This window comes from Drosophila yakuba, chromosome 3R (assembly GCF_016746365.2).
Source record: "Drosophila yakuba strain Tai18E2 chromosome 3R, Prin_Dyak_Tai18E2_2.1, whole genome shotgun sequence".
Taxonomy (NCBI): Eukaryota; Metazoa; Arthropoda; class Insecta; order Diptera; family Drosophilidae; genus Drosophila; species Drosophila yakuba.
This window is the reverse complement of record NC_052530.2, coordinates 21,819,983-21,833,062: the sequence shown is the minus strand read 5'-3', so window position 1 is coordinate 21,833,062 and position 13,080 is coordinate 21,819,983. Positions and strand designations below refer to the sequence as shown.

The window sequence follows — 13,080 nt, the reverse complement described above, 5'->3', positions numbered from 1 at the left end:
GCACTGCATCTCCACGCATCTCGAAGAATCTCAACTGCAGCATGCAACTTACTCATACAAACACACGACAACACACACACACACACATACTGTCACACTCACACATGCCATTTAAGTGTTGAGTGTGTAATTTTATATTTCCGGTGTAGTAAGTTTCGTACGACAACTCCTCGCTTCTTTCTCCTTTTTCCCCCCATCTTTACCAATTTTTTTTTATTTTTTTTTTTTTCACCAGGGTCGCAGCTCCCTCGTCTTCTTCTTGTTAGCCAGCGCACTTCTCTTTTACACTTGCTTCGCCCCCTCTCTTTCTACTTTTGCTGTTTCAGCTGCAAATGTGCAACAAGAAGCAGCCGATCGTCTCGCTGATTTTTTCCTATATGGCCTTTTATTTTTGTTGTATGTATTTTTTTCTCTTCGAACGTCGTCGACAACACACAATTCCTGCAATTATTTTTATATCGAAAACTCCCCCCGCACACACACACACACACACTGAGACGCTCACTCCCCCTTTTAAAGACCCCAACTCCAAACTCCAACGCCCGGTTCGCCTCCTGTCATGCATACGTACATATTTATTTATACTCGAATGTGTATTTTGTCGTAATTTGGCTGCACATTATTTGATTTATTTGCTTTCAATATAATTTTCAGTTGGCCTGTCCGTCTTCCATTCTCTTTCCATTTTTTATCCAGAATTTTAAGTTTGTTTTCCTCGTTTTTTTTTTTCCGATATTAAGGAAACTTAAGGTGCATTTACGGAATTCGAAGAAATCTTGTGATCTCGAGAGCTTGCAGACCGGAATATAAGTTTGCGCTTTAAAAGTTCTTAATCAAAAAGAATATATTAAAAAAATTTACTTGATTAAAATTACATGATTTATGAATTTATTATATATGTTTAACTTGAATTATAATAAAAATAAATTCGTTACTACTACATTTATATATTTGATGTTGCAGGGTATTTCGTGGTCTAAATCAGACCAATGCATTTTGCGGCTATGCTTTTTTTATGTTGACAACATTTTCCAAGAACTTGTCACATTTTGCCTCTGTTTGAATTTGTATTTATTTAATTCCTCTTATGACGCCCCTTTTATTGACTTAATTTACGATTTAAGCACTAAATGAGAAGCGTTCATCAAACCCACACACTCGTATACAACTACCTATATATCCTCATATACAATTCCCTGACAATCGAAGTTAAACTGCTGGAATTTCCATCAAATTAGTTGCCTTGTTTGGCCCGAGGCGCAAATCGTTTATGGCCGATTGCATGTCAAAGGACCTTCAAAAGACGGTACCAATGCTAGGAGACAGAGGACTCTCTCAAAGACCTACATATACCACAAACGCTTTCATTAAATTGCAAACGTATGAAGGTACAGTACCGGGTATTGATTGCACTATATATTTTGCCATAATTACACCGCCATCACTGGTATCTGCTGCCTGCCCATCTGGTCTCGATTGCAACTCGTATCTCTTCGCTTACCCAGCAGCCCATCATCGAGACCGCCCAGGCTAGTGGAAGGCGGAATATTATACAATTTAATAGAAGAGCTTGGGAGCAGCCCACCTCCAGGGATCCAAAGTTGAAGTCGAAGTTGGTAATGAAATATCTAACGACCGGAAGTCAATGGCAAATACTTAATAATGTTGTTCGCTGCCTTTGTGGTTGCCAGTTGTTCTCAGTTGTTGACGTAGTTGCGATGCCTGCCTTTTGGCTGTTACTACACTTGGGGAAAGCGTTTCTTAAATATATTTTAGCCCATAAAATATTATTAAATATTTAACACATCAAGAGAATGCTTTTAAAGACACTTTATTTCAAGACTAGTTCTAAGTTCACAACTAAATTCGGCAAACTAGTTTCTATTTAGTTTTTCCGGTGCAATTTCGCTGGGAAGAAAATTGCGTGCCGCTTGCTGCGCCTTCAGGTGAACTGAGGCAAGGTGGCAAGGTGAACGCTAAGTGTGCGCTTCAATTGCCTTTGATTCAATTCGATTCGATTCGAATCGACAATCAGGCACTCCATTAAAATTGAAATTTCTCCGGTTATCGCACGATAACGATCTGATCACAACAGGAAACGGAAATAGAACTTTATTGTTCAAGCTTACGCGTAGAAAAGCGCCGATCGCTTTCACACATTTTATGAATGAACTTACTTTGCAGCACTTTCGATGCCCATTATATCGGGAGGCAGGTCTCCAGCTGATAAGATGTAATGGTTTTAAAAATAACCTGCACTAATAAATTTTAGCTAGCACTTCTTTCGAGTCCCATTTCTAGGAATTGCGATAAGATTTCTCCACACTCGTGTGCTAATTGCGCAATTACTCACACTTTGAGATTGGCACGAGTCCACCCACAAAACGCAAACAACCAATCTCCATTTACGTAGTGCCCCATGAAATAAGACTGAAGCGGGTGCCTGGTACAAAATGGTCTTATATAGATTGCCATTTCGTAGCCATAACGTCTAGCATTAAAGGGTTCTGTACTTGCAATGCACCAGCTTCCCTTCCGTGGACTACGTGACTTCAATATCGCAGTTGAGCCTGAGTCTTTACTTGTAGCAAATCTAAAAATAATCGCGAGTTTATTAAAAATATAGCGTAGCTCTCGATTTTCTCAGCTTTTCAGTTGGTAAAGATAAAAACAAGTGGTTAGTAATGTTTCAAATATTTGCTTAGATTCTTGCTACACTATTTACTATATAGAAAGTCAAACTTATGAGTAGATACTCCATGGATTAGCCTCACCTCCACTGCAGAGATGCATATTTATCAGCTGAATCATGCATATTTATTAGCTAAATCAAATGCCACCCAGTGCAAATATAATTATTAAATAAATAAAATGAAATTAATCATAACTGAAGTAATGCGAGGCAGCTCAAGGGGAATCTCAGTGAGAATTAAGACACCATGACGTGTATGTGGATCTGGATGTGGATGTGGATGGGTCCATCTCGTGATCTAAGAAGACAGCAGACAGACGGGCGGTGCTTGGTACTTGGTTGGTTGGTGGTCGGTGCTCGGCGTGATTGACCCATTTCCAAGTGGAGCTGCAAAAAGTGAGGCAACTAGGAGCGAACAATGAACACCTCGTGTGATTGTGATTACCAACCGCAGCGCATCGAGTGGAGTGGCTTCCAATTGAAAGATCCCTGGCTGGATCCATGTGTGTGGCCCAGAGGTCCACAAAGGTGCGCCAACTTGGTTGGTTGGGATCCCCTCGTCGACTTTAGACGGATCGCATAATGAATTTCGAACACGCACAGACGTTTTGTAATTTCGAGTTGTAAGTGCTGGGCTTTGAAGTGCCTCGCGTCTACTTCGACTACCGACTACAAGTCATAATAATTGTTATAATACATATGTATGCAATGCCAAATATGTTCGGAGCCCATAGTCATGGCTATGAGAAGTCATTTCTTTAACACGCAGCCCACCTTGGGACTGAAACATACACTGAAAGAATTGAAACGCAGATGGGGAATAGCTTATACTATCAGTTAGGAAGTAAGCATGTAGTTGTAATATAATAAAATTAAAAAATACAGAGAGAAACTAAAGATGAAATATGATAATATAGTCTAACAGTAATGCTCCTGAAGATCCTGGATAATGAAATGGATTTAGTAGGCCTTCCTGACATTCTGCCAAAGTAGATTAGTTATTTTTTCCGGTGCCGTTCAGGTAAACGTCGTGGCGTAGATAAAGCCAAAGGGTTTCCCCTGCATTTGTCGCCAATTATGCGGTTTTGTGATAATGACCAAATGATCTCCCTTCCCCTTCCCCGTTCCCTTTCCCTTCTCCGTCGCCGTCGCACGTAATTTCAATTCATTCATAGACGTAAAGCCGCGGAGTCAATGTTTCGCGTCCCGTCTCGTCTTCTCTCGTTTCGTTTCGTATCCCATTCATAAATTTACCTGGTCGCGTAGTCATCATAATAATAGCTTTATCTTATCCTCCTCTCCTTAGCCCTGGCCACTTTTTCTCTCTCTCTCTTTTCCCCGCTGGCCATTCGCCATCTAGCCATCTCGCTTGCACGCTATCAATACATCGAACGGAAGCAGCGGAAGCGGCCTCTGTCGACGTCAACGTCTCGATCGATTGTTGTTGTTGTTGCTGCGCCTATCGCCTGAGGTATTGTATCTTCGAAATACGAAGCGTTCCCTTACTACAATATCAGTGTCTTCTTCTTTTTTTTTTTTTTTTTTTTGTTGTTTTCGTTGTCTGGAGTTTCTTTGGAGAAGAATGCGCGTGTGAGGCAACACAAGAAATTCATTCATAAATTGCCTGTGTGCCTGGGCATTTTTTCACATTTTTTTTTCGAGTCATTGCAGGGGGGAGAAACATGAGTAGATTTACCATATGTGCTGCACAATCTGTTTAAAAAATTACGAAAAAGAAAAAGATACAAATTATGATCAAACAGGAAGATAGGAAGTGCACCAGAAATTCAAAAAGCAAGCCACTTAATGTAATAGGATAAAATAATAAAAATTAATTTTTTTTAACAGTAACTAGTAAAGTTCAGTTTATTTAGTTTCAAGGAGCACAGTTCTCTGCTTTCAATTTTATAGTTATAAAAGTAGTATTTTCTATCGAATTCATATGAACTTTATATTTGTGTAGCTTGTAATTAAACAACTAAACAAGATTTATACTTATGTATTTGTGATGCCGACTTTTTAAAGCACTCTTCTATTTGGCGCACCTGTTACACCCTGTATAATCGCACATTTGGTCACCTGTTACACCCTGTATAATCGCACATTTGGTCACCTGTTGCTAATGTTCCGAAAAAGAGTGCTGCCTGCTTTATTTGTGTTTGTTCTCTTTCTTGCATTATTTTTTTGCTTTAATTTTTTCGTGTGTCTGTGTGTTTTGTTATTTTTTTTTTGTTTTTTCGTTGCCTTTTGCCTTCTACTCTCGGCTAAACAAACAACCTGGCGTTGTTGTTTTACTAGCTGTAGTTGTTGTTGCTCTGATGATGGCCGTTTCCGTTCCAAACACACACGCACACTACACACACACAGACGCCGCCGAGAGAGCGCACGCACGCACACACACACGCACACACGCATCGTTTTATGAATGAATTCCAGTTCGTTCCGCAAGAGGGTTTCGAGATTTACGAGTTCCGTTCCCACTTGTTGCGCTCTCTGGCGCTGTGTCTCTCTGTCTCTCTTCGCTTCGCTCGCTTTGCTTAGGATATGCAGCTACAGCTACGGATACGATCGTTTCGTTTCAGTTTGGTTTCACAAATCCAGCAATCCGATAGATACACAGAACGAACGACGAGCGAATTACAACATATAATTTTCCGTTTCGTCTTTTGTTTCTATTTATTGCATTAAAAATAAGAACAAATTTCATTAAATCTCAAGAAAGGAGTCCGTGTGTGTGTGTGTTTTTGTAAACCCATTTGCTAATGCTGACAATCTGTTAATGGCTAAATGGTGCTGTGATATATGCAATTAACGTTCAATTACCACAATTAAGGCGCGACAATTGCACGCCCAAGATACATTTGTATCTGACGGATTCGAGCGCTGTGAAAGGGTCGCGACTTTCACTGACATTTCGGGTCAAGATTGTGCCGCACCAATCAATTAAGATCAATTGTACGATCGCCGTTCCCCCTTTTTAACCCCTGACACCCAGTGCGTAAACAAATACATACGTTCTCATACAAGATCTCAATTGGCCCGATTATGACCAATGAGTGGATCGATTGGAATGACAGTCGGATGCTGCCGCCGCTGCGGTCGGCAAACTATAACCACCACCATCAGACCTTCTTGCCCAACAACTATCAGTGCTTTACGGGAAAATTCCACCTGAAGGGCCAAAAGCTGCAGCAGCTGACCACCAATCATAGCAAGCTCAAAGGTTCGATAAAGTTAACAGTCCACACTTTCATAGTTTCTTATCCAAAGCAAGTTTTAAGTTCTATTATTATGTATCCTAATGCTGTGATTGTTTTTGTATTTTACAGAAGTTCCCACCACCTTGCCACCCCTCACGCCGGGCACCAATCGCAAGGTCAACGAGGTACTGAAGGCCTCCTTCGCCTCCTGGGAAAAGGAGGTCCAAAAATGCAACATAACCAAAGGTAAGAAGATATCTAGAAAGTGATTTAATAGATGCGACTATAACTTATACATATGTGTCCGTCAAAGTCCTTGTTACAAATAAGTTATATAATTCAAGCTTATTGCCTATTCCTGCTGGATCTCTTAACTTGAAGAACGTAATCTTAATTATCCTAACTAACCGTGAACTATCAATTGGAGTTCCGGCCTGAGTGCCAATGAATATTAATAGTTTCCCACAGCAATAACAAAGTGCGCTCCCACGCCTAATTAAGTCGCCACCGAGCTGTAGGCATTAGAAAACGATTAATTTCCATCTCTCTATTTATATATATATTTCTATTCCTATTTCTATGTGTATTTACACTCCCCCTCAACGTTTCCTTTGTATTATTTCCCATGCAGATCCGCGTGAGTGGACGGAGGAGCATGTCATCTACTGGCTCAACTGGGCTAAAAATGAGTTCTCGCTGCTCTCCATGAACCTGGACCCCTTTTACAAGATGAAGGGCCGTGCCATGGTCGATCTGGGCAAGGAGAAGTTCCTGGCCATCACGCCGCCCTTCACCGGCGACATACTGTGGGAGCATTTGGACATCCTGCAAAAAGGTGAGTAGAGTACGTGAGCCGCATGCCAGTGCGCCGACGGCAAAATGAGTAAGCCCAGAGTAAGAGCCATAAACATGGACACAACTGGCGCCACTAACGAAATTTACCTGCCCCAAAGAGAAGCAAGTGGCAACCGGGGCAAAATCGAGGCAAACTGAGGTAAACCCAAAACGGAAGCCTGTCTAACAAAGTCAAGGAGTCCATCATGGTGGCTGGGGTGGCTCTATTGGGTTTGCCATGGAATGGGTGGCGGTGTGAACCGGTTCTCTGACCTGTTGAACAGTCTCATACCCTTTATATTAAACCTTTTTTTTTTAGTACTTCTGAAGCTTCCTGTCCACGCTGAAATTCGATTTGAAGTAGAGGTCGCAGTTAGCGCATGCACTTAAAAAACCAATGTTTTTAGTGAATTTGAATAGAAAGTTTAAAGCTTAACACGGATAAATGTTCTCATTATTGCACTAAGATAAGCGGATTTATAAAAGAGATTGTAGAAATGCAAATCTTTCTGCTTGAATTTGGATACTATAAATACTTTTTGAATACTATAAAGTTTAAAGTTGAAACTCAATAGATTGTAGAAATGCAAATCGTTCCGTTTGCATTTGCTTATTTGTATACTATAAAGTTTGAAGTTGAAACTCCACTGTATGGTTGGGGATGCCTGTACAAAAAAATAAACTTATTTGGACAGTATGATTTTTATAATTTATTGAGTTTGGCCAGCTCTTAGTTTGGGGTAAAACCCCATTAGTATTTTTATGCAACTAACTCAATTTGCTGTACACCTTTTCACCGAACCCCTTTTGCCATTTCGACATATTTTCAGATTGCGAGAAACCAAATGAGGACATTGTCCATGGCAATTCCTTTGAGTCGGCCACCACGGCCTCGGTCTGTGGATCGGACCACCAGGTGGCCAATTACCCCACCGAGCCGCCCGCCAACAGCAACAACAGCAGCCTCAACAGCCGCCTGTCCATGGATTATGTGACGTCGGCGGGGAACAGTGATAACAAAAACTTCCACCGCGCCACGCCCCACTCCCACAACGGTAAGTGAAGCAATCCGAAAGATACTAATTTAGGCGTATTCATAAATGCATACACAATCAATTGTATCGAAAGTGAATGTCCTTCAGCGATGAGAAGGTGAAAGGCTTGAGTCGTAGTAACCGTTGTATGTAATTCCGTTTCCGTTTCCGATTTTTAAGTAGTACATCTTATCAATCAATACGTATTATTTCCCTTTATAATCAGACCAAGTGCGCAGAAATGCAGAACTTCAAGTGAGACTTGAGCAATTGCAAAGTGCTTGCTTATCAAGCCACTTACAATGTCGCCTATTTTGTGCAGCTAATTGCCCCTTTTGAGGAATCTATTCAAGTTATTAAAATTCCATAATCCCAATAGTGCTTCCCCCCAGTGCTAAACATCTTATCATGAGCTAAGCAAATGACACTTAGAATTTCATTGAAATTTCCTAGAACTGCGAAGCCATAAACTTTACAGATGCATGACCTATAAAGATATGATGGGGGGGGCTTGGTTTTGCAAAATAAAAATAGTTTGCAATTGATAAGAAAATTGCTTAACTGCGCCGTTAACTATTCGTAGCAGATTTCATTCAGTTTTCTATTCATTTGGCTAGAGACTTTATGAATGGCCCAAATCATTCAGCATTCAGCATTCCTGAACGTAATGCCCCCACGTAAAATTACACACAATCGATATTGATATTGAAATTACAACGATGGATGGGAGATGGATATTGGAGCTCATTAAGCGATCACTTTTATTTATTGCACATCCTCCAGCCTCAAACCTCCAACCTCCGCACCGATTTGGCCAAATGATGAACAGTTGTTTGGCATGTGTTTAGTGCATCCGGCATAAGACTCTAAATCACGAGCAGATCCATAACTAAATTCAAATTGAGAGCCAATTTAAACAATTCATTTGCACAGATACAATGTTTTTATTATATCTTTGGCTTCCTTTGCGTTGATATCTGTATCTTATGGGGGGCGATTGCAGTACATGTCCATGTCTTGAGTGTATCTGAGTTATATTTCTGTGATTTTAATTTATTTATGTGAAATTGAAACGGAAATTAAATTTTAAAACAAATAGCGGCCTGTCTGACGGTGTGAGCTTGGCGCCAGCGTAGGCAGCATATCTAAATATCTATTTAAATTGTTTACATATTCGATGGCATGAGGGGGGTCTTTGAGGAGGAGGAGGAAGAGATGGAGGAGGGGCGGAGTCGACGCCAGGGCACAGCTTGAGATTGAGATACATTTATTTAATGCGTCGCCGTACAAATTGGAACACAGCAGCAACATCATCACCACTGCTGCGGTGATCACCATCATCATCAGGCTGCATTGTGCCCGTTTTTGTGCATTTTGTTTCTCCAACGAAGTTGCAGTGTCAAGATGATGTAGTATGCGATACAAATTTCAGTCTTATTATTAATCAACTGACCCCCAGCATGGACACGTCGTCTGCACTTTGTCGATGCTACAGAGAAACCACGACCACTCCTGCCATTACAATAAATTAATTGAATTTATGGTCTTTGACACATTATGACCATAAATGTTAAAACATTCACATATTTACATATCCCAGTCGCAGACGTGTGCGCGGCTAATGAAACAATCAATTCTTTGGTCAAGTCAAACAAAACAAAATAGAGGCACTGAATATTTCTGGGACTTTTAAATACTCTTTCTTTTGGTTGCTTTATAGAGTGATATGATGCTTTCATGACACATTGTAAAATATTTGTTTAAAATTTATAAAGATATTATTTTACATAACTTGAATTTGAGTAAAATTGCTAAGATATCTCCTAGTTCTTAACACAACCCAATAGTCACCATCAATGTCATAGTGTGATTGGACACATGTAAGTCCATCACGATCGTTTCAGTGGCTTGGCTCTGGGCATCAAATTGATTCAATCATTTGCGTGGTTGTTGGGGAAGTAGCCCCTGTTGTCAGCATTGTTATTATTTCAATCTTGCGGATAAGCCACCGTCGTTCGTCTGGGTACCGGACCCCCGTCCACCAAAAGTCGGATAGTCATTGTCCCTGCTCGGCCCGCATCTACGGAAATTATGCGACTCGAATCGGTGTGGATCGGATCGGCGTCCAGTGGTTTGTAGGCTGGTTTTCTTAATTCGTTTCGATTGTCTTTTTGTCAGTCATTAATTTGCTGCATTTGCATATTATTGATGTTTTTTGCCCTCCCCGATCATTTGCATACAAGTAACTCTCTCTCTCTCTTGTGCGTGTGTGACGACGACGAGGAGGGCTGTGTGAAAAATTGATTGACCCCAGCTGGAGAGGATTACTATAGAAGATTGCCGAGAAGGGTCTTTAAGTCTGGGATCCTAAGTGCGTGACTTGTTGACACTTTTAACCCGGCTCCTGGCACTTAACTCCTAGGCTAGGCTCCCTGCGAAAGGCAATTATGCAGATGAGTGCCCTGCGTTTATGGCATCCAGGTGTGCCTACTTGGCTTAAAAGCAAATAGCAAACAAAAACAAAAAAGAATCAAATAATAAGCAAAGCCTTCACAACTAGGGCCTTAAAAGTCAGTCATTAAAACTAAAAACAAATTATGATTAATTACACACATTAAGAATCGAGTTCATGCCTTTGGCAAACGAGTTTCCAAATCTCCGAAAATAATAAAAACAGTGTCATGAACACGCTTCACTTTTGCTATGGCCAACGAACTGAGTCTTTTTCTCATTTTTACTGTGTATTCTTCATTTAATTTGACCCTCCCACTGGTGCAACACCTACAAGCGAAATCAACGAAGCGCAAAAAGGCTGAAAATGTTTCAAAGTTTCATCATCGCTTCAAGATATTCACGTTCACGACGGAGGGGAGTTGAATGTGGTGTAGCTGAATGATTTACGGTGTTGCACTTTAACACAGCCGGAATTTATGCAGAACCCTCTATATATATTCATTTTTTTTTAACTTTAATGAATAATAGGTCCCTGGCAATTATTTTCATACGCATTCGATCAATTTGCAGTATCTAACGCTTAGTCAGCGGGTTAAAAATCTTTGCGCACATCGCAGATACAATGGTGCACAGATACATATGTGAGCTGGCTGGCTGGCTGATTGTTCGACGGACTATAGACTATAGACCCCATCATGACCAGGGTCTTTCGATGTTTTGGTTGAGAGCGTATCTAGGCTAGTGTATCTTAGATATTTGCACGCAAAATTGCCGCTGCCTTTTTTGGTTGTTTTTTTATTTTTCTCCTTTATTTCATTGTTCTGCAGCTCCTCCTCTGAAAACACAGTTCGTATATGTATGTATATATGAATCTGTTCAAATTTGATTTATTTTGTTTTTGGTTTTACACTCGTATGATGTCATTAGGCTGTGGAACGCGAACCCTTAATGAAACCCAAGTCGAAGTGGAGAGAAATCAAGTTTATTTACCTCTGGGAGCTCTGCGGTGAAAATCCATTTTCAGTCGACAGTCCATTGTTCCACTAAATTTAGATTTGCGAAAATCACCAAGCTATATGGCTGTATGGCTGTTCCTATTCTATGATTTGCCCATTCATGAAGTTTTAGCATTCGTATTTGCTTTTATGCCGCTGTTTTGTTTTCTGTGTGTTTTTTATTTCTACATAATAAAATGCCTGATGCGTGAAATGTTTGTCCAAGCTTGAAGAGTTGCCATTGTTGCCTCTTGCCGGCTGTTGATTCATCATCGCTATCATCATCATCATCATCATTCTCATCATCATCATCATCATTCTCATCATCATCATTATCATCGTCGCAATATCGTAGCTCCATATAACCTCAGCCCAGGCAACCAACCAACCAACCAACCAACCAACCGATCAACCGACCATAGAACTGTTTCTGTTTTCAACCTCTTTGGATGCCCCGATCTTGTTGTTGTTGTTGTTGTTGTTGGTTGCCTCACAGAATGACACATTTAATGCACATTTGACTTGTAGATCCATCCGACTGAACAAAGCACCTCCATGCGTCCAATCCAATCCACTCCACTTTACTCCACTCCACTCCAGTCACATGTCTTTGGAGTTCTCGCATGTGACAGTTTGTAAATTCTCCATCTCACTAGCTAAACAGCCCTACGTCAGGTTTAGTTACAGTTTGTTGGTTTTGAAAATGACAATGGAATGACAATCTTTCAGTTCTCGCCAAGACAGACATGTGGCAGACAGTCATCGTGCGAGGTATTTTCACTTTCATTCGGCAGTGGTTTTGATGGCAAATTCATGGCAGAATTTTAATAGAGCAGTTCTATTTCTAAGAATACTGATAATGAGGTTATATATAAAACATTTCTACTTGTTTTATACCAAACACTTTCCTCTTTAATTTTCTTTAAAAAAATGATAAAGTCATGATAAATTTTAGTCATACCAAAATGTAGCAATTTTTAACCAGTACTTCACCATATTTATGATAATATGTTTAGCTGGAAAATTATAAAAGATTAGCCCACAAAACGAAGCAATTTGCGATGTTTCTCGGAATTTAGAAAACTCATAATTATACAGTAGCCTGAACCTTAAAAAACAAGCGAATACATAAGGCCACAGAATTATCGGGAATCCAGCTCATATATGAAATTATGGTAAAAACCTACCAAGAAGAAGGCAGCGATTCAAAGCCAATTACCATACAATGTGAGGCGAAATGGGAAATATTTTCACCTCGGCTTGCTGTTTCATACATCGACTTCATTTGCGGCTCCATCGTATTAATTACGCTAAATTCAGCCATTAACGCAAGATAGTTTTCACCTCCCACAAAATTGTTGGTTCAACAGAGCAGAACAACAAAATTAGAAGAATAGTTATAGTAGATGTGTTCTTACTCTACGCTTTTTGGGGCTAAAGAAATCTGTTTCGATACGCAACATAAAACCTAAAGAGTCATAACATGGGGAATTATGTTGATTGCAAATTTGTTAAGGTCATAAAGTGGAATTTCATTTTTAATTTCAACGCCATTGTTTTGCAAATGCACAGGCGAAGAAGAACCAGTACCAAAACCAGAAGAACAAAAAAACGAAGCATATTATTAAAGCATTTAGCGGAATTTAAGGCAACCCACTTCAGCCTGAAGTCCGCTTTCAGTGCCAGCAAATTAATCATTCGCCCCGTTGGCAGCTGAGGTGGGAGGGGGCGTGGCTGTGGTGTGGGAGAGGGAGAGGGGGCGCAGCGCCTTGAGGGCCAGAAATCACATTGTCACTAATTAACATAGTCGACGCCGTTGGGAGTTTTTGGACTACGACTACGACTACGCGCCTGCGCGCTTCGCTGCTCAG

The 13,080-nt window shown here is 40.5% G+C and overlaps 1 protein-coding gene across 3 annotated transcripts in view; it reads left to right on the top strand.

The window, feature by feature from the left end:
* Positions 1-13,080, top strand: part of LOC6537872 (ETS-like protein pointed) — a 59,328-nt gene that overhangs the window by 28,585 nt on the left and 17,663 nt on the right. For 2 of the 3 annotated variants that reach the window (XM_039375110.2, XM_015193070.3), the window contains exons 4-6: positions 6,022-6,138; positions 6,524-6,727; positions 7,557-7,781. In XM_039375110.2, the coding sequence (XP_039231044.1) occupies positions 6,022-6,138; positions 6,524-6,727; positions 7,557-7,781 (546 nt within the window). Of the gene's footprint in view, positions 1-5,286; positions 5,916-6,021; positions 6,139-6,523; positions 6,728-7,556; positions 7,782-13,080 lie in introns of those variants that run through there. The other variant, XM_002098377.4, reaches the window with a different exon arrangement.